This window comes from Monodelphis domestica, chromosome 3 (assembly GCF_027887165.1).
Source record: "Monodelphis domestica isolate mMonDom1 chromosome 3, mMonDom1.pri, whole genome shotgun sequence".
In the NCBI taxonomy this organism is placed as follows: domain Eukaryota; kingdom Metazoa; phylum Chordata; class Mammalia; order Didelphimorphia; family Didelphidae; genus Monodelphis; species Monodelphis domestica.
The window spans coordinates 402,276,154-402,300,245 of NC_077229.1; the positions used below are offsets into that span (position 1 = coordinate 402,276,154).

The 24,092-nt window shown below is 38.1% G+C and overlaps 1 protein-coding gene across 2 annotated transcripts in view; it reads left to right on the forward strand.

The window, feature by feature from the left end:
- The window catches only part of MOCOS (molybdenum cofactor sulfurase), a 120,732-nt gene extending 109,211 nt beyond the window's left edge, over window positions 1–11,521 (forward strand). For both annotated transcript variants that reach the window (XM_056824359.1, XM_001367718.4), the window contains exon 15: window positions 8,294–11,521. In XM_056824359.1, the coding sequence (XP_056680337.1) occupies window positions 8,294–8,407 (114 nt within the window). In that variant the 3' untranslated portion in view covers window positions 8,408–11,521. The remainder of the gene's footprint in view (window positions 1–8,293) is intronic.
- The last annotated feature ends 12,571 nt before the right edge of the window (window positions 11,522–24,092 follow it).

Consider the following 24,092-nt stretch of genomic DNA (forward strand, 5'->3'; position numbering starts at 1 on the left):
CAAAAATATCTCCCCAATATGTTAGTGACCATTTAAAATGTTCAACATCTTCTGAGTTACCAGGGTAGCATTTCTTGGCATATGGTCAGTCCACTTGTTTTTCTGAATCATATAAGAAGTGGAGTAATCGAATATACAACTGGAAATATAACACTACAAGCAGATTGTGGAAGACTTTAAATGCCAGCCTCAGGTGCTTATACTAATATTTTAGAAAATATAGGGAGCTATTGAAGCTTGTTGAAAAGGGGAGTGCTGTTGTCAGGTCTGTGTCTTAATATGATTATTTTGGCAGTTGAGTAGAGAAAGATTTGGGGAGAGTTTTCAGGAAGAAGATAATTATAAGGTTATTGCCATTATCTGGGTAAGAATTGATAAGGGTAGTAGCTATTTGAATGGATATAAGGGACCCAGTTCATTAGATATTGTGGAAAATAAGGCTTGAGAATTGATTGGAAGTAGTGGATGAGGAAGAAAGAAGAGTGAAGGATGTCTAAGCAGTCATTTCCCACCAGCAGCGCTCCTTGGATTCAACTCCATTTCATCATGCTCCCAGGGAAAGCCTAGCACCAAACAATTCATCCTCATGGAGATGGCAGTAACTTGAGTACTCACACCTCATCAGTACCTTCAGTATTTCTGTCCCTCTGATTGGAGGACTGGAGGACAGAGCAAAAACCTTTTCCCAAAGCCACCATTTAGCAGGCTCCGAACCCAACCATTTCCCAATAACTTCATTCCTTGGATTCAATTCCACCATCATCATACCCCTGTCTCCCTACTCCAGTTTTTCAGCTTCCTTTTACCTGTTATCTTTTCCTATTAAACTGTGAATTCCTTGAGGATAGGGACTATCTTTCTTTTTCTTATTTGTATTTTCAGTTGAAGCAATATATAGAGACTTTTTTTTTTAAACCCTTACCTTCCGTCTTAGAGTCAATACTGTGTATTGGCTCCAAGGCAGAAGAGTGGTAAGGGCTAGGCAATGGGGGTCAAGTGACTTGCCCAGGGTCACACAGCTGGGAAGTGTCTGAGGTCAGATTTGAACCTAGGACCTCCCGTCTCTAGGCCTAGCTCTCAACACACTGAGCTACCCAGTTGCCCCCAATATATAGAGACTTTTGAGGTGAAGAATAGGGCAAAAGAAAGAACTCATGATTGATGATCCTGATTTTCTCAGTAATGGGAGAAGCAAGATCTGAAATGTGAGACTAGGGAATGAGTAGGGGGTTTGTGGAGAAAGGCAGGGGAAGATTAGGAGCAACTACTATTTAGAGCATGATAATGAGCCAGTTGAGGAAGAATAAAAGGATTGCTATATCATGAAGGCTCAGTCGAGATTAGATAACATGAACTTTTATTTCATTGATTCAGTTATCAGACACAACAGACAATTCTCAATGTATCCGGTCCCCACAAAGTACATTCCCTGAAAACAGCAAAACAAAATCTCCTCGGAGTGTGATTGAGTTGGATAAGACATTATGTTCCACTTTTGTAGTTACCAGCTGTTAGCAGAAAAAGAAGGATGTGTACTTTAACTCTGATAGTGAGGTCTAATAATGTTTATTGTATTTGACTTGCTTTTTGTTGCCTTTTCCTGTTTCCTTTATACATATTGTTGACTTTGTTTTGTGTGTTCAGTCATTTTCAGTTGTGTCTGACTCTTGTGATCTCATTTAGGGTTTTCTTGGCAAAGATGCTGGAATGGTTTGCTTCACTCATTTGGCAGATGAGGAAACTGAGGTAAATAGGGTTACATGACTTACATACATACTGGGTCACATAGCTAGCAAGGATATTAGACCAGATTTAAACTCAGGACTATGAGTCTTCCTGACTCCAAGCCCAGCTCTCTATGCACTATGGTGCTGCTTTCTCATTTGTGCAAAATTTTCATGAGAAGTGTCAGAATGGTATTGGATAGGATAGTCTTGGATTCAGGAAAACCTCAGTTCAAGTGCTGCCTATGACAATTCTAGCTGTAGGACGTCACCTCTTGGAACCCTGGATAACTGTCCTAGAAGAGAAGTGACACAGGTGTTGCTGAACTGCACTGGGAGTATCTTACAGCAATGAAACAAAAAATCGGTACCACTACCTTCCCATGCCTAAATTATGCATGTGCTCAGGAAAATCTTGATGTTAGGATTAGAACAAAAGAGAAAAAGCTTTTGCAGGTGATATTCCACATAATTCCCTCCCTCTCCATCTTGACAGTAATGTAGTTGATTGAAAGGTATGTATGGAGAGTGCAAAATCCTGGTATATTATAGTGTATTAACTATAAAAACCAACTTTGATTTTTTAGAAGAAAATACCACCTCAAAGGCTCTCTTTTTTTTTAAACCCTTACCTTCTGTCTTGGGATCAATACTGTGTATTGTTTCCTAGGCAGAAGAGTGGTAAGGGCTAGGCAATGGGGGTGAAGTGACTTGCCCAGGGTCACACAGCTGGAAAGTATCTGAGGCCAGATTTAAACCTAGGACCTCCCATCACTAGGCCTGGCTCTCAATCCACTGAGCTATCCAGCTGTCCCACAAAGACTCTCTTCTAATTAGGTGTCTTGTTGAAAACAATGACACACAGAGGGACAAGTTTAGGGTGAACTTAACAAACAAAATAAAATAGCTATTTCCATTTTTAAAAAACCCACATAAAAAAGGATTATGTGTAATACAGAAGATATACATTGTCTACAGCTTGCTTTTCTTTTTAATCATATAATAAGTTCAACAAGTAGCTTTCAAAACACTCTTGTTGATCTCTGGTTCTTTTTGGAGAAGCCCATATTTCAAAACCATCATTCTTCTGGTAGTAGTGGATGACAAGTAAAAGAAACCTTAGACTCTGAAGAAGTGAAATTGAGCATTTCCTGAAGGCAGTGGAGAGGTAGTGTAGAGGAGAAAGTGCCAGTCCTGGACTCAGGAACACTCATCGTCCTGAGTTCAAATTTGACCTAAGACACTAGCTGTGTGAACCTGGATGAGTCACTTTACCCTATTTGCTGCATCTCCAAGATGAGCTGGAAAAGGAAATGGTAAACCACTCAAGAATCTTTGTATCTTTGTTTTCTTTGCCAAGAAAACTCCAAGGAGTGCCAGAAAGAGTCAAACAAGACTGAACAAAAATACCAAGTAGAAAGGTGCTTGGTGAGCATGAACAGATTCAACACATTACAAAAAAGGAATTATACAAGAGGAGTGACGAGAAGGACACTCTCAAAGAAGTGGAAAGAGAGATTTGTTGGTCCCATAGTGAGAGCTAAACACAGTGAATCTGTGAGCACTGTTGGTACCCTTGTGAACACTGTTGGTATTCAACATTGCCAAAAGAACATAGAGAAAGTACCTCCACCCTCAGCAGATCTGGTGGGGTCCCAGTGAAAAATTCATCAGAAGACCTGGATGAAAGTCCGGATGATTGGCAGGCATGTGCAAATTGCACTCCACCCCATTGGAGGGAATATCTACATCAATGAGGTTACAGAGCCTTTGGAGAAATGGAGTAATTGCTTGTTATTCTTTTGTTGTCGTTCTGACTATCACTTTGGACAAGTTTCCCCATGCTTTGTGAATTGTTTATTTTTGTCAATATTTCCAGCATTGTTAGATCCAATTATATTCCTAAACCATGATCTGTTCAACCATTCCCATCATTTTGTATATTAGTCAACAAGCATTATTAAGTACTTATTATATTGTAGACCCTGTGTTAAGCAATTAGAATACAATGAGAAACAAATGGCCCTGCTCTCAAGGTTTCAGGCTTTTTGTTATCACAAATAATGCTGCTATGAAACTTTTTTAATGTGTGGGATGCTTCCTTCTATCATTTATCTGCAGGGTAAGTCAGATAGTCAGATATCTCCAATAGTCAGATATGCGTCACAAGATTGGAGAGTGTAGCAACTTTTCACACATAGTTCCAAATTAAGAGAGCATGCATTTGAAGTGGAACTAGGCAGAATGGCTGTGAGATTTCCTTTAGTCAGTGGCATTTAGCAGCCCTGGGGAAGGCCAAGGAAAGCAGATGGCTGAAATGACCCTGGTGAGAAAAGCGGAAGGACAAAGTGGGAAGTGATGGAGGGGTAGAAATCAGTGTATTAGTTGAGCTGCTTAACTATGCCATTAAGGGTATCAAGGAAAAAAAGTGAAGCCAGAGCAGAGATCATAGAAAAGGAGGGGCAGAAAGACGAGGTTGTGATGAGGACAAATAATAGATTTAGGGGAAACAAGGTAATGAGAGAAATGAAATTAAGATTTTTTAAATCTACAACATGCCTGACAAACAACGACAAATCTCTCTTTACCTTTAACAAAGGAATATTTTAAAATGTTAGGATTTCCTAAGGATTGCAAAACTATTACAACACTAAAAAATCATAGAGAAGACTTGAAGATTGGAATCTTGGAATATTGTTACCATCTTCTTTTCTACTGGTATTATCTCTATTTTTGGACAAGGATATTATGTCTGAGTATTTCAGACTACAAAATGTTATTAGAGAAGAGGGTTTCCAGAGAAAGAACTGTTGGAGTCATCTTTCACATTAGTGTATTTATAGTTTATTTAGGGGTTTTGGTTATATATATGAGTTTGTTCTTATAGCAATGACAAATATGGAAGGGTGCTTTGCATGGCAATAAAAATAAAAATAATTAAAGTGGTGTTTACCTTTAAAAAAGAGAGAGAATAGATTTTGTGAGAAATTTGATCCATCTTCTCAACTCCTTTACAAACATTAAGTATCAATATTTAATGCTATTTGTTCTTAAAATTCTATTGACTATCCAATATTAAGGAGGACTCTCAGGAAACTGTAGCCTGGTGTTATTCTTCCAGAAAAATGTTCTTATGATGATGGTGATAAAAAAAAATTTATAGAGCTGGAGTAAGCCCTTTCCAAAACAAACTAGCTTAGATTCTTGACATAAAAATAACAATAGTTCACATTTATATGGTGGCTTACATTTTGCAAAAAGCTTTAACCATATAAAAATGACAGATTACATTTATATAGCACTTTAAGGTTTGCAGAGATCTTTACACATATTATCTTATTTAATTCTCACAACAACTCTGTAAGGGGGGGATACTTTTATCCTCATCTTACAGATGAAGAAACTGATGTAGACAGAGATTAAGTGACTTGCCCAAGCATTAGTCAGAAAATTCCCAAGCCAGATTTTGGACCAGCATACTATCCAGTAAAGTATCTACCTGGCTAAGACAAATTTCAATTAATTGACAAGTATTTATTAAACATCTACTGTGTACCAGGTACTATGCTAGGTGTGTGGGTCTAAAGACTGACAAATTAATTCTTGCCCTGAAGAACTCAATCATGGGAAAAAATAGGAATAAGTAAGTACAACACATTTGTAATGTTATTAAAAGGGAGTTTGGGTTTGGGGGGACCTTTACTCCCTGGGAAGGGAAATTAGGATATCATATAGATTCAAGATACAAGAATATAAATATAAGACATATAGGTACAAGAAGAATGAGATGAAGCTGACAGTGAGGTTAATTTGATCCACAGAGCTAGTGATGCAAGAATAAGAGAATGTTTTTAATGATGCTGACAAGTCAAAGAATCCTGTTAATAACAGTAAAGAAAATTTGGAGGCAATTAGGAAAGTAATTTGGGAAAATTCATCAACTTTCCCCCAAACCAGCTTCCTTTTTGTCAGTGGCCTAATTTCTAATCATCTAGATTTGGCATTTTGGGAATTATCTTTGATTTATCCTCCATCACAATTTCACACACATATCACACACACACGTATATGTCTGTTTGTATATGTATGTATGTATGTAGACAGTCAATGAGTTACCTTTTCTTCCTAATGTAAAATTACTTGACCTTGGATCTTTGTGGGAAAGAGAGAGCCCATTATAGAAGTGATTGTTACAAATTCTTTCAACATATTATCTAAATGAGTCTTTGAAAGTAATAAAATGCAACATAATTGTTATTTAATGGAGTGATACATTAAAACAATCTTGAAAATCAATGCAATTAATTAAACTCTCTTGGTAACTACTTATATTTATTCATAGATTCTTGAACTTGTTTATTACATCTGGAGGCCATATTTTCTTCTGTTGTTATTGTTTTTTCCCTATTGATTTATTTGTTTATGTTCAAGGCCTTTGAGTTTTCTTCCAGAAATTTTTGATAATTTCAGTCCCTGCACCCCCTTATTTTCCCTGTTGCTCTCCTTCTGATTCCCTTCCCTATGACTATGGTTTCGTTGGGGGCTGGATTTCAAGGCATCTTGGCCCTCCCATGCTGGGCAATAAATAGTTCACCATCCTAGGCCTTGGCTTCAAGTGTCTTTTGAATAGTCAGAACTGGCCCCTGCTGGATATTGTGCTCTTTCTTTTAGTCTTGGTATGGTGGAGTGCTGCTCAATCTCCCTCCCTCCCTTTCTCTGTCTCTGTCTGTCTGTCTGTCTGTCTCTGCCTCTCTGTCTGTCTGTCTCTCTCATTCTCTCTGTCTCTCATTCTTTCTGTCTCTGCCTCTGTCTCTCTCTTTAGTTCTGAGGCCCGGCACCAGCAATTCATAGTTTTGCAGCACTGGTTATAGGGTAATGGTTACTCTAGACTTTGGCCTATGATTTCTATTTTGGAGAGGTTTGAGAGTTCATGGGGATCAGAGAAAATGTCTGGTCCTCCATCGTATTGCTCACATCACTACTTATGTTTAAATTCATTTTCATACATAAATTTTTAAAAGTTATTTCCTCTAAGTTTCCATTAATAATCCTTTATTTTTTGGTGATCCATTCTTATAGTATATGGAAAATTCTGACTGGATTTTTTCTCATTTTATTCATTTTAAGTCTATCATCTCCTCCTCTCCCACAAAAAGTCAGAGTGTAACATACGTACACAATTCCCTAGGGATGTAGAATATTTTGCTCTTCACAGAATGGCTTTCATTTCTAGAGATGGTATAGCAATTCAAGCAGGAAAAACTTCTTAGATGAGAAAGAAAGAAATTGAATTGTGGTACACACGAGAGGACCAGGGGATGAGAATAGGTATACAGAAGTAAAAAGAATATATGGAATAGAGAAGAGGAATGAAGTAGCCAATCAAGTGTTCTATAAATTAGGGGAGGCTAAGTGGCTCTAGTGGATTGAAAGCCAGGCCCAGAGACAGGGGTCCTGGATTCAAATCTGGCCTCAGACCACTTCTTAGCTGTGTGACCTTGTGCAAGTCACTTAACCCCTGTTTCCTAGCCCTTGCCACTCTTCTGCCTTGGAACCCATACAAAGTATTAGTTCTAAAATGGAAGGTAAGGGTTTAAAAAAAAGTCTACAAAATTGAAAGGAAATGAGAAGGGAGAAAAACTCAGTCCATTTAGATTTATTCAGCCTGTTACTAAGGAAAGTAACAGGTAAAACATGAGAAGAATAATGACACATGAGAGGGCTAGTAATTCACTAGAGATAGTATCCAAAGACAAGAGGCAACACTAAAATTTGTGACCTTAGATATTTATATACAGATATATAATATGTAGATAATACAAGGCATCCTATCAGTCCCAAATAAAAAAAATCAAATTTATCCTTAAAGTTATTATTGAAATTTTATGAAATGGAACTCTTGGCTGGAATATGGCCCTGGAAGGATAGGTATTATTCAAATGAAACCAAATAGATAAAAGGACTCAGGGGAGTACCAGAGTTTGTTTAAAGGTTGCAAAGAAACTGGTTCAGAAGAAGGTATTGGAGGTAGACAGAGAAGAACTGGTTTCAAATCCTGTCTCTGCCATTTACTACTACTAGCCTTGGTTTCTTTTACTATAAAATGATGCAATTGGATTATATAAGCTCTAAATCTTTGATTCTAAGGCCAGGCAAGACAGAATTGAATGCATTTGGGTGAGCTTCAAAAGAGGGAGAACCAACAGTGATGTCAAAGGGGTCTACTTTAAGAGTGAAGTAAGAGCTACAATTTGTGGCTTCTCTTTCCAGAGGTCTAGAGGGGATTTCTGTTCAGATATGGGCTAGACTTAAGTGAGCTGTAAAGTCCTTTTGTTTCTGTGGTTCTATGATTCTAGGTGGCTGATAGGAAGGGGCATCACATAATGAAGTTCTTTTGGCAATGAAGAAGTGAATCTTTTTTCTTTACATTAAGTTCTACTTTGTACCAAAAGAATTATAGAAAAGTTTGAGCATATGTTGTTAAAGATTCAACTTTCTTTGAAGTTTATTATTATTGTTAATGATAACATTAAAATAAGTCTGGGTTTTTTTTTTTGTTTGTTTTCCAGGTTAACTTTGGCATATACCTGATGCATGAGCCTTCAGACTCGTCTTCATCATGTTTCCTTTCAGTGGAATCACAGTTGCTTCCTGTGTTGAAAGATACAGAAAACCACTCTTAACAATGCTCTTGAGGAAGGAATGAACTTAAGGATAACATTCAGTGAAACATATTAGGAACAAATCAAATCTTTCCCAGCTAACTCTATAATCCTTACTACAATTTGTAAATTGCCCCCAAAAGCATCTTGTCAACTTAGTTCTTCCAAAAATGCTCTTAAGAAAACGGACTAGTCTGCTTCTACAAAGAGTGGGAGCTAGAGAGGATATTTCTTCCCTTTCTTCTTCTGAATGATACCCCAATGATATCCAGAATAGATTTATACTTGTAGAGGAGGGGAATGAGATGGAGAAAAGGATTAGAATAAATATCTCATGTGATTTGAGGTTATTCAAGTCATTTGTTTGAATACAAATGTCTTTCATCATATAATATTTTGAAATAAGCAGAAGTTTATTAAAATTCTTGGGATATTTTAATTTACTTTTTGGTCAATATAATACTGTTTTTGTGTGCTCTTTTTGTATATTATAAAGAATTTTGGGGTTCTTCCCTTACCACTATCTCCTTGCTATCAAGAAAAGTGCTAAGTGTTTACCTCTTGTAATGGTTAGAATGGGTGGTTGCCAAAATATTGTAATTAACCCTTAAGTCACAAGACTGTTAATAGCTAGATTTATTAATAAGAAAAAGAAAATAAGAGAGAAATATAGAAAGGAGGAGAAGAATTTCCTAGCTTAATAATCCAGAGTCTAACAACTCAGTGTCTATCTCCGAATCTCAGGCTCACCCTCCCCCCAACCCCCACCAGCTTCCTGCTGGGTCTCATCTTATAAATCCTTACTATACCCACTAGCTTTCCTACATCACTCCCCAGGAACCAATCCCAGTTCCACAATTAGCTTGGCACCACCCAGGGAGGCAGTGCCTATGAAACCAATTCCCTGGTTTCTGATTGACCCAAATTCAAAACAAATGGAAGAGAAGTCTAAATCTCTTATTGATCAAATAAAAATACAAATTTCCTTCTCACTTAGAGAATAGGAAGATTGCACCTACCCACCATCTGTTTTTTTTTTTTCATTGTAAGCAGAAGTGTGTCCAATATACCAGGGAATGATTATTAGCTAAAATTTTAACTTCACAGCAACAGAGAAATTCAACTCAGAACTTTTTTTTGGTATAGTCTCCCAATGGAACCAATAAACAAATCAAAGAAGGACTTTACCTTCCACAGCAGAATCAATATTATGTACTGATTGCAAGGCAGAAGAGTGATGAGGGCTAGGGCAATGATGGTGAACCTTTTAGAGGCAAAGTGCTGTGCCCACTCCCCACCCCCATCTCACCCCTCCTGGTTTCCTCCTTGCCCTAGACAGATGAAGGAAGGAAACAGTCCCATTGGGCTGCTGGGTGGAGGGGTGGATAAAGTGAAAAAAATGTCCTCAGCACAGGTGAAGAGGGGGAGGGGAGTGGCTTGAGCTCCTCTCCCCTCCAGCTATGCCACCTATGAGCCTCTAACCTTACCCCCTGTGAGCTTCCACTGGGTTTCTGGGCAGAGGGGAGGGTGAAGTAAGGAATGTCTGTAGGCATGGTGGAGACGGGGAGGAGAGCAGCTCTGCCTGAGTCCCTCTGCCTTTCTAGTAAAGATTGGGGGTCAACTTCTGTGTCCACAGAGAATTCTCTGTGTGCCATTTTTGGCACCCATGACATAGGTTAGCCATCACTGGGCTAGGGCAATGGGGGTTAAGTGATTTGCCCAGGGGCGCATAGCTAGAAAATGTCTGAGGCCAAATTTGCAGGCCTCCCATCTCTAGGCCTGGCTCTCAATTCACTGAACCACCCAGCTAAAGAAGGGCTTTAAAAATTAGTTTCCTTGTTTTTTTTAAATCACATTCCAAACTTAAGTTATATTTCTTTTTATGGCTGTGCACCTGTTGCAGAGGGCTCTAGATCCTGTCAAAAGGAAGAATAACCATTTTTCTCTCCTGTACATTGACATACAGGCTGAATCTACTGATTGAAGAGTTTTCATAGAATATTGGAATGAAAGGGAACTGTGGGTAGCCATTTGATCCAAAATCTTCTCCAGTTCTTATGCTATTTCTAGCAAATGGCCAGACAATCTCTATTTAAATATTCATGCTTTGTAAGGAGAGAAGCTTGTTCCATGGTTTGGCCTAATTATTAGAAAATTCTTATGGTGAGTTGGAATGTCTTTCTATAATTCCTTCTCATTAAACTTAGTTCTGACTTCCTAAGGGAAATCGCCTAAGGCAACTTCTTCTTTGACTTATATTGACCAGAGATGAACACAACTTATACAATCTAGAATTTCCCATTTCTAAAGTATCCTTTTTATTTTTATTGAGTTGTTTCAGTTGTGTCCAACTCTTCATGACCTCATTTTTGGGTTTTCTTGGCAAAAATATTGGAGAAGTTTGCCATTTCCTTCCCTAGGTCATTTTTAATAGGTGAAGAATGGGGAAAACAGGGTTAAATAACTTGCCTGGAATCATTCAGCAAGTAAGTATCCAAGGTCAGGTTTGAACTTGTGAAGATGAATCTTCTTGATTCCAAGCCTTGTGTTCTATCCACTGTGCTACCTAGCTGCTTAAAAAAAAACCAAATGAGGGGGTGTCCCTTGATTGGGGAATGGCTGAACAAACTGTGGTGTCTGGTAGTGATGGAATATTATTGTGCTCAAAGGAATAATGAACTGGAGGAATTCCATGTGAACTGAAATGACTTCCAGGAAGTGATGCAGAGTGAAAGGAGTAGAACCAGGAGAACACTGTACACAGAAAGTGCAACATTGTGGAATGATCAAATGTAATAGACTTTGCTACTAGCAGCAATGCAATAATCCAGGACAATGCCGAGGGACCTAAGAGAAAGAATAGTATCCATATCTAGAGAAAGAACTGTGGGAGTAGAAATGCAGGAGAAAAACTTATGACATCACATGGTTCTATGTGTATATGATTGGGGGGTTTGGATTTTAAAGATCACTCTATTACAAATATGAATAATATGGAAATAGGAATTGAGCAATAATACATGTATAACCCAGTGGAATTGCTTGTCTGCTGGAGGGGGGAGAGAACATGAATTATGTAACTATGGAAATATATTCTAAATCAGTCAATCAATAAATTTATTTTAAAAAAAACCATCCAATACTTGCTAGATAAATATTCCAAAGACTATTTTCAGTATGTTACTCTCTTGCTCAAGAACTAACAATGGCTCTCAATTGCCTATCATGTCAAGTGCAAACTCCTCTAATTTTTTGGTTTTAAAGACCCTTCATAATCAGAATCACTTGATTGCCTTTTACAAATTGCAATTATATATTCAACAGACAAAATCTTGTCAATATAAATCATTTTCCTCTAAGATTGTCTTCAGTCTCCTTGTTAATTGATTCTAGTGCAATTAATATCGGTATATTTGCATTAGCTAGTTGGCTTAGCCCATTGAGTCCAAAATCATTGATTTAATCATTACCCTATTCATTGCTTTCCTTTGTTTCAGAGGAACAATGACATCATTAAGATAATGTCTTGACTTCTGCATGAGATTGTTGTGAAATAGAAACCCACAGACTCCATATAGACAAATTAGGTAAATAAAGTAAAAAAGCCGAATTTCTCCAAGTCAAGGTAGAAAGTTAGATTTTATTGGAAGAGGGCCAAGTCCTCCAATAAAAGCGTTCTCTTGCATGTATTACATTGTTGGATCCCGGCAAGAGACAATGCCCAGAGGTTGAGACCTGGTTTTTAGAACAAAATGAATACTTCTATACAAGATCACAAGACATAACATCATATAGATCTTATTTTAGAAACAGTTACCCAATTACAAAGCTGATTGGTTAGTTCATTTCGGAAAGCCCATATTAGTCCTTTGACTAATGACTTAGTCAAGTCAAGTGACCGTTATCTCTCTCATATGATCTGGGGGAAGAGATGACTATTTCCAAACAGGAAAGGGGGCGTGAGGTTTGTGCCATATTGGGACATGAGATCCGGATAGTCAGCATCCTATGATAAAGGGAAGAACAATCTTAGGGAGGGGTTAGATATCCCGTTAGAAGCAGTTTTTATGCTTTAGTTAGAAATCCTTGTAAAATTAGGAATTTTACTGACTGTATTAAGATTATAATGGAATTTATACTAATCACTTTAGAATCACAATACTGATCATCTTAAACCTATCACTATCACTAAAGTCCAATCAAATATAGGGGATAGGGGTCTTTTTTCCCCACAAGAGTAAATGAGGCAGAATTGTGCAAAGACAGTTTTACCAGGGTGTGACCACTGCTCATACTACAACTTTACCCAAAGGAAAATTGTTTCTTAGTTATATAATATACTTTCCCTTGAGCAGCTTTTCCACAAATGTGTTCCTTTAGTTGATACAAGGGAGACCAACTGATAATGACTTATCTTATAAAAAGTGGGTCAGCAGTTTTATACATTAAGGATGGCAAATTTGTACTTTTCCTTGTATCTGTTACAGATATTTCAATAGTCACTTTTTTTCTTATCTTGCTTCCTAAAAACTTAGCTTGATTTAATGTTGCATTATGGAAGGCACTGCTTTCCCAAAATATCCTTTTTGCCTATAAAGCAGGCTTATGTTTTCATTGTTCTTTTCTTTTCTTCTTTTTTTTTTTAACTTCACCTTCCATCTTAGAATCAATACTGTGTATTGGTTATAAGGTGGAAGAGCGGTAAGGACTAGGCAATGGAGGTTAAGTGACTTGCCCAGGGTCACACAGCTAGGAAGTGTCTGAGGTCAGATTTGAATTCAGGACCTCCTATCTCTAAGTCTGGCTGTCAATTCATTGAGTCACCACCCAGTTGCCCTTTCATTGTTCTTTTCAAGAGGGTTTAAGATGAATATGTTTCTCATCTTGGTCTGTTTCCTAAAATAAATTCAAAATAATAATAATAACAACACATAACTGTAATCTCCGTTGCCTACAAAGTGGTTTTCTCTTAGGAATGCCATAGAGTAGGCAGTGTCAACATTATCACTCCCATTTTATAGATGAGGAAACTGAGGCACAGAAAAATTAAGCCTTACAGTCAAGATGCCAATAAGTGTTAGAGATATGATTCAAACACGTCTTTTGGCTGGGAAGTCTAGATCTCTTACCATACCTGAATTTCCTTTTTATTAGACTCCTCAAGTTATAATTCTTTTCAGTTCACCATTCAGTTAGTATTTTTGTTACTAAGATTTCCTAGGGAGAATTTTACTATTTGAAAGCCTAGACAAATTCTACTTGGTACAAATTAAATCCAATGGCATGTGAAAAACCAACATTTTAAGACATGGAGAATCATTTTTCATATATGATGAGCTGACTCTAATGTTAAGACCTATCCCATTTGTTGACGAGGGTATGGCAGCAAGTATAAACAATTAGAAATATATCAGTATAAACACATAGTTTTTACAAATAATTTTTCTTTGAAGATTATAAAGACAAGTGATCTTAGAGATCTATCTTGCTGAGAGAGGGACTGAAGTGGCCAGTGGTCCATCACTGAGGTAAGGAAGTGATTCGTTCTTTAATTCAGAACAAGGAAAAATGTCCAGTTGCCATCAGCCCTAAGGCGTGTCACAGATTACACAATTTTAGAGCTGGAAAGCACTTAAAAAGTTTCATGACTACATCTGAGAAAAAAAAAACCCTCAGTACAACATTCACAAGGGCTTTTGCTTTAAGACTTTTAATGAGAGGTGACCCATTGCCTCCCAATTAAGCCCAATTAAGAGTGCTTTGATTATGAGGAAGTTTTTTCTGACATCAAGTCCAAATTTGCTTCTTTGCATTTCTCTCTTACTGCTAATGATCTCCTCTGGTATCAGGCAGAACAAGTCAACTTAAACCGTTGCTATGACATTCCCCTCTCCCTTCTACTGCCTCACTACTATTTTTACTTTCAGTCTCTGATGAAAAGGTGATCACTCTCCTTGAGAAGGCCAATTTCTCGACACACACTTCATGTCTTCTCCAGAAGATTGCTCCCTCAGTCATCTCTTTCATTCTAAAATTCAATCTTGATCTACTAGTTCCTTTCCTGATGCCTACAAATACACTCAGTGTTTCTCATCCTTGTGTTTTCTAAGTTTGAGCCCATTCTCCCCAGAGAGTAAGGTGTTCTTAAAAGAAAGTGTGTTTTTAGTTTCAGACATTTTTGCAATTTAGGTTAACTTTTTATTCTGAACTTAAATACCAAACAAAATGGACATTTCAGGATGCACAAATGATAGAGGAAGAGGATTTCTGTCTGTGCAGCTTACTTTTATTTTAAATATATAACAAATTTGGGGGGCAGCTGGGTAGCTCAGTGGAATGAGAGTCAGGCCTAGAGACAGGAGGTCCTGGATTCAAATCTGACCTCAGACACTTCCCAGCTGCGTGACCCTGGGCAAGTCACTTGACCCCCATTGCCTAGCCCTTACCACTCTTTTTTGGAGCCAATACACAGTATTGACCCCAAGACAGACGGTAAGGGTTTAAAAAATATATATATATATATATATATATATAACAAATTCAGTGTGTAACTATCAAAAATATCCTACTTGTTTATGGTTCTTTTTGACCTTCCTTATGTTTTGTGCATTTAAAAAAAAATATTGTTTCATGATCCTTTTTCCCTTATTTCCTCTATTCTATCCCTATCCCTGAGGCAGTTGGTGGTGCAATGGATAGAATGCCAAGCCTGAATTCAGGAAGACTCATCTTCCCAAGTTCAAATGTGGCCTCTAATGTTTAATTGCTGTGTAACTTAGTAACTGGGCAAGTCACTTAATGCTGTTTGCCTCAGTTTGCTCATCTATAAAATGAGCTCGAAAAGGAAAGCAAATCACTCTAGTATCTTTGCCATGAAAACCTCCCAAATGGGATTACAGAAAGTCAGACACAAATGAAAAATGCCTGAGGAACAACAAATCCCTATTCCCTATCTCTCATTCTCCACTGGAAAAAAAGAAAGCAGAATTCAGGTGAAACAAGTTTTTCCATTGACTACATTTGGTAGGCATCATGGCTAGCATCCCCTCTCTCTCAGTAAGTGGGTAGTATACTTCAACATCAGCCCTCTGGAATCCTGATTGGTCATGATGTGGATCCAAGATCTTAAGTCTTTCAAAGTTATTTTTATTTGTAATATTTTTATTATTATCAATTTTTCTTCTTAATTTTCCTCACTTCATGTTTTATCAGTTCATAAAAGTTTTCCTAGATTTACTTTGGTCTTCATTATATCTTTTCAGTAAATATTCTTTTAAAAATCTGATTTTATTGGATTATCAGCCATATTAAAGAATTGGAAACTGGTCAGAATGATACCGAAGCAGTAAGTAGCAGCTAGATGGTATTGGGAGGACATTAAATGGTGACTGATATTGAGGCAAATACAGTGGATGGGGGCTTAAGAATGACAGTAAGGGCAGTTAGGTGGCTCAATGGATAGAGATCCAGGCCTGGAGTCAGGAGTACCTGGGTTCAAATTTGGATTCAGCACCTCCTAACTATTTGACCCTGGGCAAGTCACTTAACTCCATTTGCCTAGCCCTTGCCCTTCGGTCTTAGATTTGTTACTAAGACATGTGGTATGGTTTTTTTTTTTTTTAAGGATGATAATATTAGAAGGCATCTTGTTCTCTCAGAATTATTCCTTGGACCCAGAAGGTAAAGGGATGTAACTTTTCTCTAGGGACCTAATAGGTTATTTGCTCCACAAGAGAAACCTTTAAGTCTCATTTAATTTTGTAGTTCCCTAGCATACAGCACAGACTTCTGTGAGAGTCAAAATTGATATAAATTATTTTTAAAAATGCATCTTCTCACCTTTCTAGAAATTTACCTTGTGTTTTTAAAATGCATGCTTATTTATGTACCTTCCAATAGACTGCATGTTCCTTGAGGGAAGAGACTATCTTATTTTTGTCTTTGTATTCCCAAAGCCTAGCCTAATCTGGTGTGGGGTACGTGGTGGTTAAATTTTTTCAGTTGTGTCAACTCTTCATGATCCCTTTTAGGATTTTCTTGGCAAAAATGCTAGAGTAGCTTGCCATTTCCTTTTCCAGTTTTCAATTTACAGATGAGGAAACTAAAACAAACAGGGTTAAGTGACTTGCCCAGGGTCACATCCCTACTAAATATCTAGGGCTGGATCTGAACTCATGGAGCTCTATCTACTACTCCATCTAGCTACCCACCTGGTGCATAGAACCCTTAAGAAACATTTATTGATTGATTGGATGAAAGAATACACACACACACACACACACACACACACACACACACACACACATATATAGAGAGAGATAATAGCAATGTAAACATAGACCTTGCATTACTCTTGTTTTGTGAGTTATGTGAATAATGATGCTCTTGGGAATAGGAGTTGCTCGACTATCTAACAATTCAAAGCACATTTTTCCTGGGAAGGGAGAGTTAACCCTGGGATAATACAATACATTTGTAGTATTGTAAAGGTGGAGGTGCAGCTCCCTGGAGGAAGGGGATTTCTAGACTTTTTTTGCAACCCAAAGTGATTTCTCCTTGTAAGACAGTACTTGGTAGTATAACTGGTTGTATTAGATTGATAAATATAGTGAGTAGGGCTATCTGGGCACCAGTGGAAGGTAAGTTTCAACATGAGGGAGGTTTATAACTCTCTGATCCCCCTAAAATACATTTCATTTTGGTTCAGGAAAGCGTCAATCCAAAGGCAGTGTTATAAGTCTTCAGAACTATGTAAGGCCCTGGTAGAAGTAAGGCTCATTGGGAAAGGAAGCAAGATTGACTGTTTTATGGGACTTTGTGTAAGTCCTTGCATTGTTTTTCTTGGATGAAATGGCCCCTATTCTATGTGTTCTATGACAATATTTTTTCTTTTCTCCAGGGACTTAGACATGAGCCAAATTTTAGTGTTCCTTGAGTTGTGGAGAAACTTGGGTGGAATCAAAATGAACCAAATTCTGATGTTCCTAGGGGAAACCCTGGGTCAGAGCATGAGCCAAAAAAGATGACGAGTACAATGCACTCAAGATTGAACCCCCTCTGTGTAAACTTAGAATTTCTGTTCTGAGCCATGAGTTATTTACCATAGGCTGTTGCACAAGCCAAAAGAGATGATTAATGAGAAATTTAAAAAATTGAACATGACCCATGAAAACCTAGAGCCTCAGTTGTGTCCACAGGTTATAGATGACATGTTATCCTGTTTGTAGATGACATGAAATTCAGAGAATGGATAGCTAATATTTTGGGTGATGGAATCAGCATCCAAAAAGATCTCAACACATTAAAAGAATGGACTGAATCCAATACAAGGACATTTAACAGGGATTAGCATCAAGTCCTAAATTTGAGTTAAAAAAATTTTTTTTTAACTTCACAAGAACAATGTGAGGAACATATCATTGCTTAATAGCTGTGTGAAAGAAATGGAAGGTTTTGGCAGTCTTCAAGCTCCATGACAACAATAAGAAGAATAATTAGTTAACATTTATAGAATGTTTACTAATATGCTAGGGACTCTGCTAAGCACTTTACATTATTATCTCATTTGAACCTCACAACAACAATGGAAGTAATGGATAATATTATTTACATATTTACAGATATGGAAATGAAAGCAGAGATTAAAGTTACTTGCCCAGGTCACATGGACATATGGCCAAAAGAAGTGCCCAAGGTCATATTTGAACTCCAGTCTTCCTGATTCAATATCAATATGAGTTATTCCTTCCCTTCCTTCCCTTCCCTTCCCTTCCCTTCCCTTCCCTTCCCTTCCCTTCCCTTCCCTTCCCTTCCCTTCCCTTCCCTTCCCTTCCCTTCCCTTCCCTTCCCTTCCCTTCCCTTCCCTTCCCTTCCCTTCCCTTCCCTTCCCCCTTCCCTTCCCTTCCCTTCCCTTCCCTTCCCTTCTCTTCCCCCTTCCCTTCCCTTCCCTTCCCTTCCCTTCCCTTCCCTGCCCCCTTCCGTTCCCTTCCCTTCCCTTCCCTTCCCTTCCCTTTCCTTCCCTTCCCTTCCCTTCCCTTCCCTTCCCTTCCCTTCCCTTCCCTTCCCTTCCCTTCCCTTCCCTTCCCTTCCCTTCCCTTCCCTTCCCTTCCCTTCCCTTCCCTTCCCTTCCCCCTTCCCTTCCCTTCCTTTCCCCCTTCCCTTCCCTGCCCCCTTCCCTTCCCTTCCCCCTTCCCTTGAGAGCCATTGTTAGTTCTTGAGCAAGAGAGTAACATACTGAAAATAGTCTTTGGAATTATTCTGGCAGCTTTGAGAAGGATAAATTGGAGAGTAGGAATCTTGGAAGCAGGGAGATAAGAAATTATCAAAATAGTTCACTCAAGAGGCTTTGAACTAGGTTAAGGATTGTGTGACTGGAGTTAGGAGGATACCTAGGAGAAATGTTACTGGAGGAATCTCTAGGACTTTCCAAATCATTGGATGTAGGGAATAAAGGGAATAAAGGACATTGGAAAATAAATGACAATTCTGAAATTTAAAAACCTGAATGGCTGTCACAATGGTGGTACTCTCAACAGTTTCTTTGTTAACGCATCAATGTCAGCATGGCAGGAAGTCTCTAGTGGAGTCCTCCAGGGATGTGTGCTTCATCTGTGCTGCTAGTCAATATTCTTATCAATGAATTGGCAAAAGGCTACCTGATATGCTTACTGATATGTCAGGTCTCCATCAATGCACATGTAAAACCCAGTGGAATTGCATGTTGGCTATGGAAGGGTGGGGGAGAAGGAGGGAGGGAAAGAACATGAATCATGTAACCATGGAAACATGTTCTTAATTAATCAATAAAATAAAATAAATAAATGTCAGGCACCTAGGTGAAGACCTGGGAGAAGGGATAGGTTTGTAGTGACTGATCAATTTACTTTATACCATTTGAGCTTATTGTGCTAGTTATTACCATTACTCTCCACTATACAGTATACATCTTTAGATTTACAAAGTAATCCTATAAAATCAATCATGTAAGCATGATTATATACAATTTATAGACAGACTTGGAAAGATTAAATGATTTAGTTTGAAGTTTCCAGCAGTATGGGAATTAAAATCCAAGTATCTCCTTCTGTATAAGTCTAATATTTTCTGTTTTGTTGTTTGTTTTTGCTATACCATGTTGCTAGTGGACATAGACTAGAACTTGGGGGAAATTTATTAAATAAGTAGCTTAAATGTGAAGTTTCTTTGTTGTTAATAATCATCATGAAGGGAAGTATCTGATGGAGAGTTCCTGGGATCTTTGCTTTCCCTTTGCTATTACTCAATGTTCTTATCAACAAATGGATAAAGGATTAGATGGAATGTTCATTTGTATTAGGCACCCAACCTGATCCAAGTCCTGCATGGAACCAGGGCAGAGAAGAATGACAGGTCCTGAGAAACTGCCATCCCAGATCTCTAGTGCTGAATTGAGGGAAAATAGGAAGTCCTATGCTCTCATCTTCCATCTGCTGATCAAAGTCTGAGAAATTCCTGGCCCATCTTGACTCATCTAATTCAAGAATGATGAGGATTTCAATGGCTTAATTTCTTCTCAGTTTCAATTCCTCAAAATTAATTCATTGATACAAGCTTGAAGGTATTAGGTCTTCCTTTTTTATTATTTTCAGTTATCCCTTTCCACTGGGATAAAAGACAATGCTTCTCCATAGACCAGTCATGCACATGAAAAGTTATTTTTTTGTGAACTTTGATAGCCCCAATATAGATAATGTCATGTAGTATGTTTCCTATATCTTTTGGGTGAGAACACAGAACCAAAGATGAGAGAAATCCCTAGAATTGTATTCTGGCCCTTTTTGTCTTATATTGTCCTCGGCTGCAAAGGTTATTTACACTCTTTAGCTGAAAACTGGCCTATGCTAAGCATGTTCTATTTTGCTTCTGAAAAGGGAAGACTCATAAGAAGTTGGGATCTGTATATATATGTATGTGTAACAGGGGCATGCTAAACTATCGTTCCTATCCAGCTATATTTTCCATGATTGTTGATGGGTATTTTTAAGACTTTTCCAGGTTTTCCAAGTTTATTATTCCAACAGATGTAAACCATTTCCCATCATTTGGAATTCCCTTGGTATCTGAGTTCAAAATAAATGTGGGGAAAAACATAACTATCTTTAAAAATTTTTTATTTTTCTGATGACTAGAGTGTGAGATCCTTGCTTTTCCCAAAGAGCTATACCTTAACTTGCCTTGTTTTTAACTAAAAGAGATATGGTACAGCTTATTCTTTTAACACAATAAAATATAAATAGGTGGTTGAGGGGGGGAATGGGTGTTGGGGTTGAATTTTTGGTTTGTGTGTGACCCATTATTGATTTTTTTTGGTGGGGGAAGTGAGGCAGAAAAGAAGTAGCATCCTATATGAGAAGTCCAGCTGAAATTAGAAGCTAGAAGTTGAGAGGAACTCTCATACTCATACTCAGTGGAGTCATGCCTGGCAGTAATCACAAGACCAGCAGAGCACCTTTTGGCAGCTGCTATTCAAGATCAGCAGGGAGCAAAGTCCCAGAAAGAATATGTGTCATTCTAGACCAGAAAGGTTCCGGTCCAGTGAGAGAAGTTCAATGATAATGCCAGAAGACAGTGAAGAAGTAAAATGCCAGAGGCAGAAGTTGCCCTTTATAGAGGTACCCTTGGCACAAGTACACTCTATTTGTTTTTTCCTCCACAGTGATCCTCAGGTATGTTCACTTTTCCCACTGGTTGTGTGTGCTTTTGTGGGAGAGTATGTCCCACACTCAATGGGTAAAAATTTGATTGTTACTTTTCTTACTACATTATATCATTAAATGCCTTCACTTTAAATTAATTATATCCTATGGCTTGCCACTAAAAGAAAATATTGGTGGGTGCTCATAAAATATTTTTTAAAAAATAGTTTTGGACCCACAAGTATCTTGAATAAGGTGTAACTTGTTTTGGGAGATTCACACATAAGTTGAGGGTTGCTCAGATACATGTTGCTATAGATACATTCTAATATGTCAAAAGGACAAAAATCCTCTGTGGTCATATTCATTTGGGAAAATTTTGTATATATCTCTAAGATTCCTTCCAGGACTAAAATTCTATGACTTCCAGTACAATCTTGCTATTTAAATGCTTCTGGATGTTTCTAATTATTATTATATTTGTTCTTATGGCATATTGCTGGTCATATCTGGAAGTTACTTATTCCCATGGAAAAATGATTTATTTATAAAGCTTTCCTTTCTGATGTGATGTCCAAGGACATTTTGTAAGGGTAAAAAACAAAAAAAAATGAAGCCATCTCCTGCCCCCCAAATGCAAACCAAGGATTGCTTCCACCTAGTTTTCATTTTGTTCAAATGCACTCAAAATGTTCGAAGTGGAGGAGAGATAAATTTGAATTCTTTAAGAAAGATAGTCAGCTAGATGTGGTGGTACATCCTTCTGGTCCATTGATCCCAAGGCTGAGATTGATGGATTGCTTGAGTTCAGGAATTCTGAGCTAGAATAGAGTTTAAAGCTTTTTGTGTGGTCAGCACCAATATGGTGAACCCCCAGGAGAGGAGGTCTTCCCCATGTTGCCTAAAGAGGGGCAAACCAGCCAGGCCAGAACAACAGAACAGGTTAAAAATTCTGTGTTGAACAGTATTGGGATCAGGCTGGTGTGTGACTACAAGTGCCTGGGCAACATAGAGGCACAGTTTCAAAGGGGAAGGTTGGAGAGAAGAGGATGAAAGGAAAGAACATGAAGCATAAATAGGGCTGGAATCCTAGATGAGTAGTGTGCTCCCCCTCAAAAACAAAACAAAACAATATCAAGAACACACAAAGAGACCAAAAATCTACCCCCAATGCATAGCCACTCCCCTCCCAACACCTGCTTATGTTTTGTGGATATTTATTTCTTAATTAAATTATTTGGCCTTTTAAAAAAATATATCAGTCTTGGTTCAAATAAGCCCTCTTAAAAACAGTTAGATTGCTGAATCATTTATTTAGACAAAGCTTATGGGGATCCTAATTGAAAACAATCGAGGCAGATTGTCATTCCATACTTTCACTATAAAAGGCAGAAGCTAGAGTAAGCAGGAAGGGAGAACTCTACAGCTTGCTATAGGACATGGGGGACTGACTGGTCATTGGTAGGGAGAAAGGAAGGTTCTAGGAAGAAAGGACAAGACTAAGTTTAAGGGGCTCCTCTGAAAAACCAAAAAAAAACAAACCACTTAGAACAGATGGCTTTGTGACAATGCAATTCTTTAAAACTTAATTATCAGGGAAGCAATATTCATCTTCATTTAAATGTTATCATTTACTTTATATAACATGGTTGTTCTGGTCTCACTTTCCAAGATCCAGGGTAGTTACTTTCAACCCCTTTACTTTTTGCAGACCCTGAGGAGTCTGGGAGTGTCCTTTTTTCTTTTTTCTTTTTTTAACAATTGGGTCAAGTCTCCACCAGCTTCATTTCCCCACCTGAAATTCAACCACTAGCAACTCAATTCCATTTAATCACTTAATATCAGATTAGCTTTTATAAAGGAATATTTACTTCAAAGATACAGCAAATATACAAATATTTCCCCTAACATTTTGGTAACATACTTCCCGCCATATAGGATTGTTCCTGGCAGGTTCAGATATAAATCTGGCAGCAGGGCTGGTTGGAGTCCAGGCATCCATTTTTCTTCAGTTTATTGCTTTTGAGTTGGCCACAACACTTGCCCTGGATCTGTCAACTCCTGTTTCCCTGTGTCTAGAGGACAAGATTGAGGATTCCACCTAGAACAAAAAAAAAAAATGACAAGTCTAGAGACCGAAGCCCATTCCTGAGAGGAGTAGGGACAATATGGCTGTTGGGGGAGGGACAAGAACTATGGGTATACCCCCCCACACACACTTTATCAGATGATGTGAACTAAGAAATCATTTCTATTCTTAGCTGTAAATTCTACAAAAGCCAAAGCTATTGTTAACTCAAGCCTTCCGAAGATAGTGACAGTTCTGGTTATGCAGCCAAGGGAAAGAGATACCTCCCAGCCACATGATAGGTCAGTATAGAATGTCCATGTATACTCCAGTTCTATTGCTTGGAAGTAGTCCCTTAGAGCCCTCCAAGTGGATGACACCATTTTAGGCAGTCTGGGTATGTGCCAGAGCTCCATTTTAAAGGTATACAACTCACTTGCCAAGAGGATAGATATGATAGCATAGATCACACCATTTGAGAATATGAACTCATAAAATAAAATTATGATAAAAGATTATGACCAGTATTGCATGAGCAAGAAAAGGGGAAAAAACAATCAGACTTTACCAAGCATAAACAAAGGATGTCAGGGTAGAACAGAGGACAGTTTTTTGAGAACCTGGAAGAAACTCAAGAGGGTATCAAATGCAAGAACAAAAAATGGAAAAGGAACCAAACAGATTGCTTCTTTGGGCTGCCGAAAAAATCGTCTTGCCACAGTACAGAGGCTACTTTCTGAAAAGGGCACTCAAGTAAACACCGGAGATGAAGATGAGTACATACTTCTCTATAGAGCTTCATATAGTGGACACTTAGATATTGTCAGAGAGCTGATTCCCCAAGGGGCAGACGTTCATGCAATGACAGTAGATGGCTGAACTCCCCTACATAATGCCTGCAGATGGAACAATACCAAGGTGGCAAGTAAATCAAGTGGTTGCTGAATTTACTTCATGAGGTAAC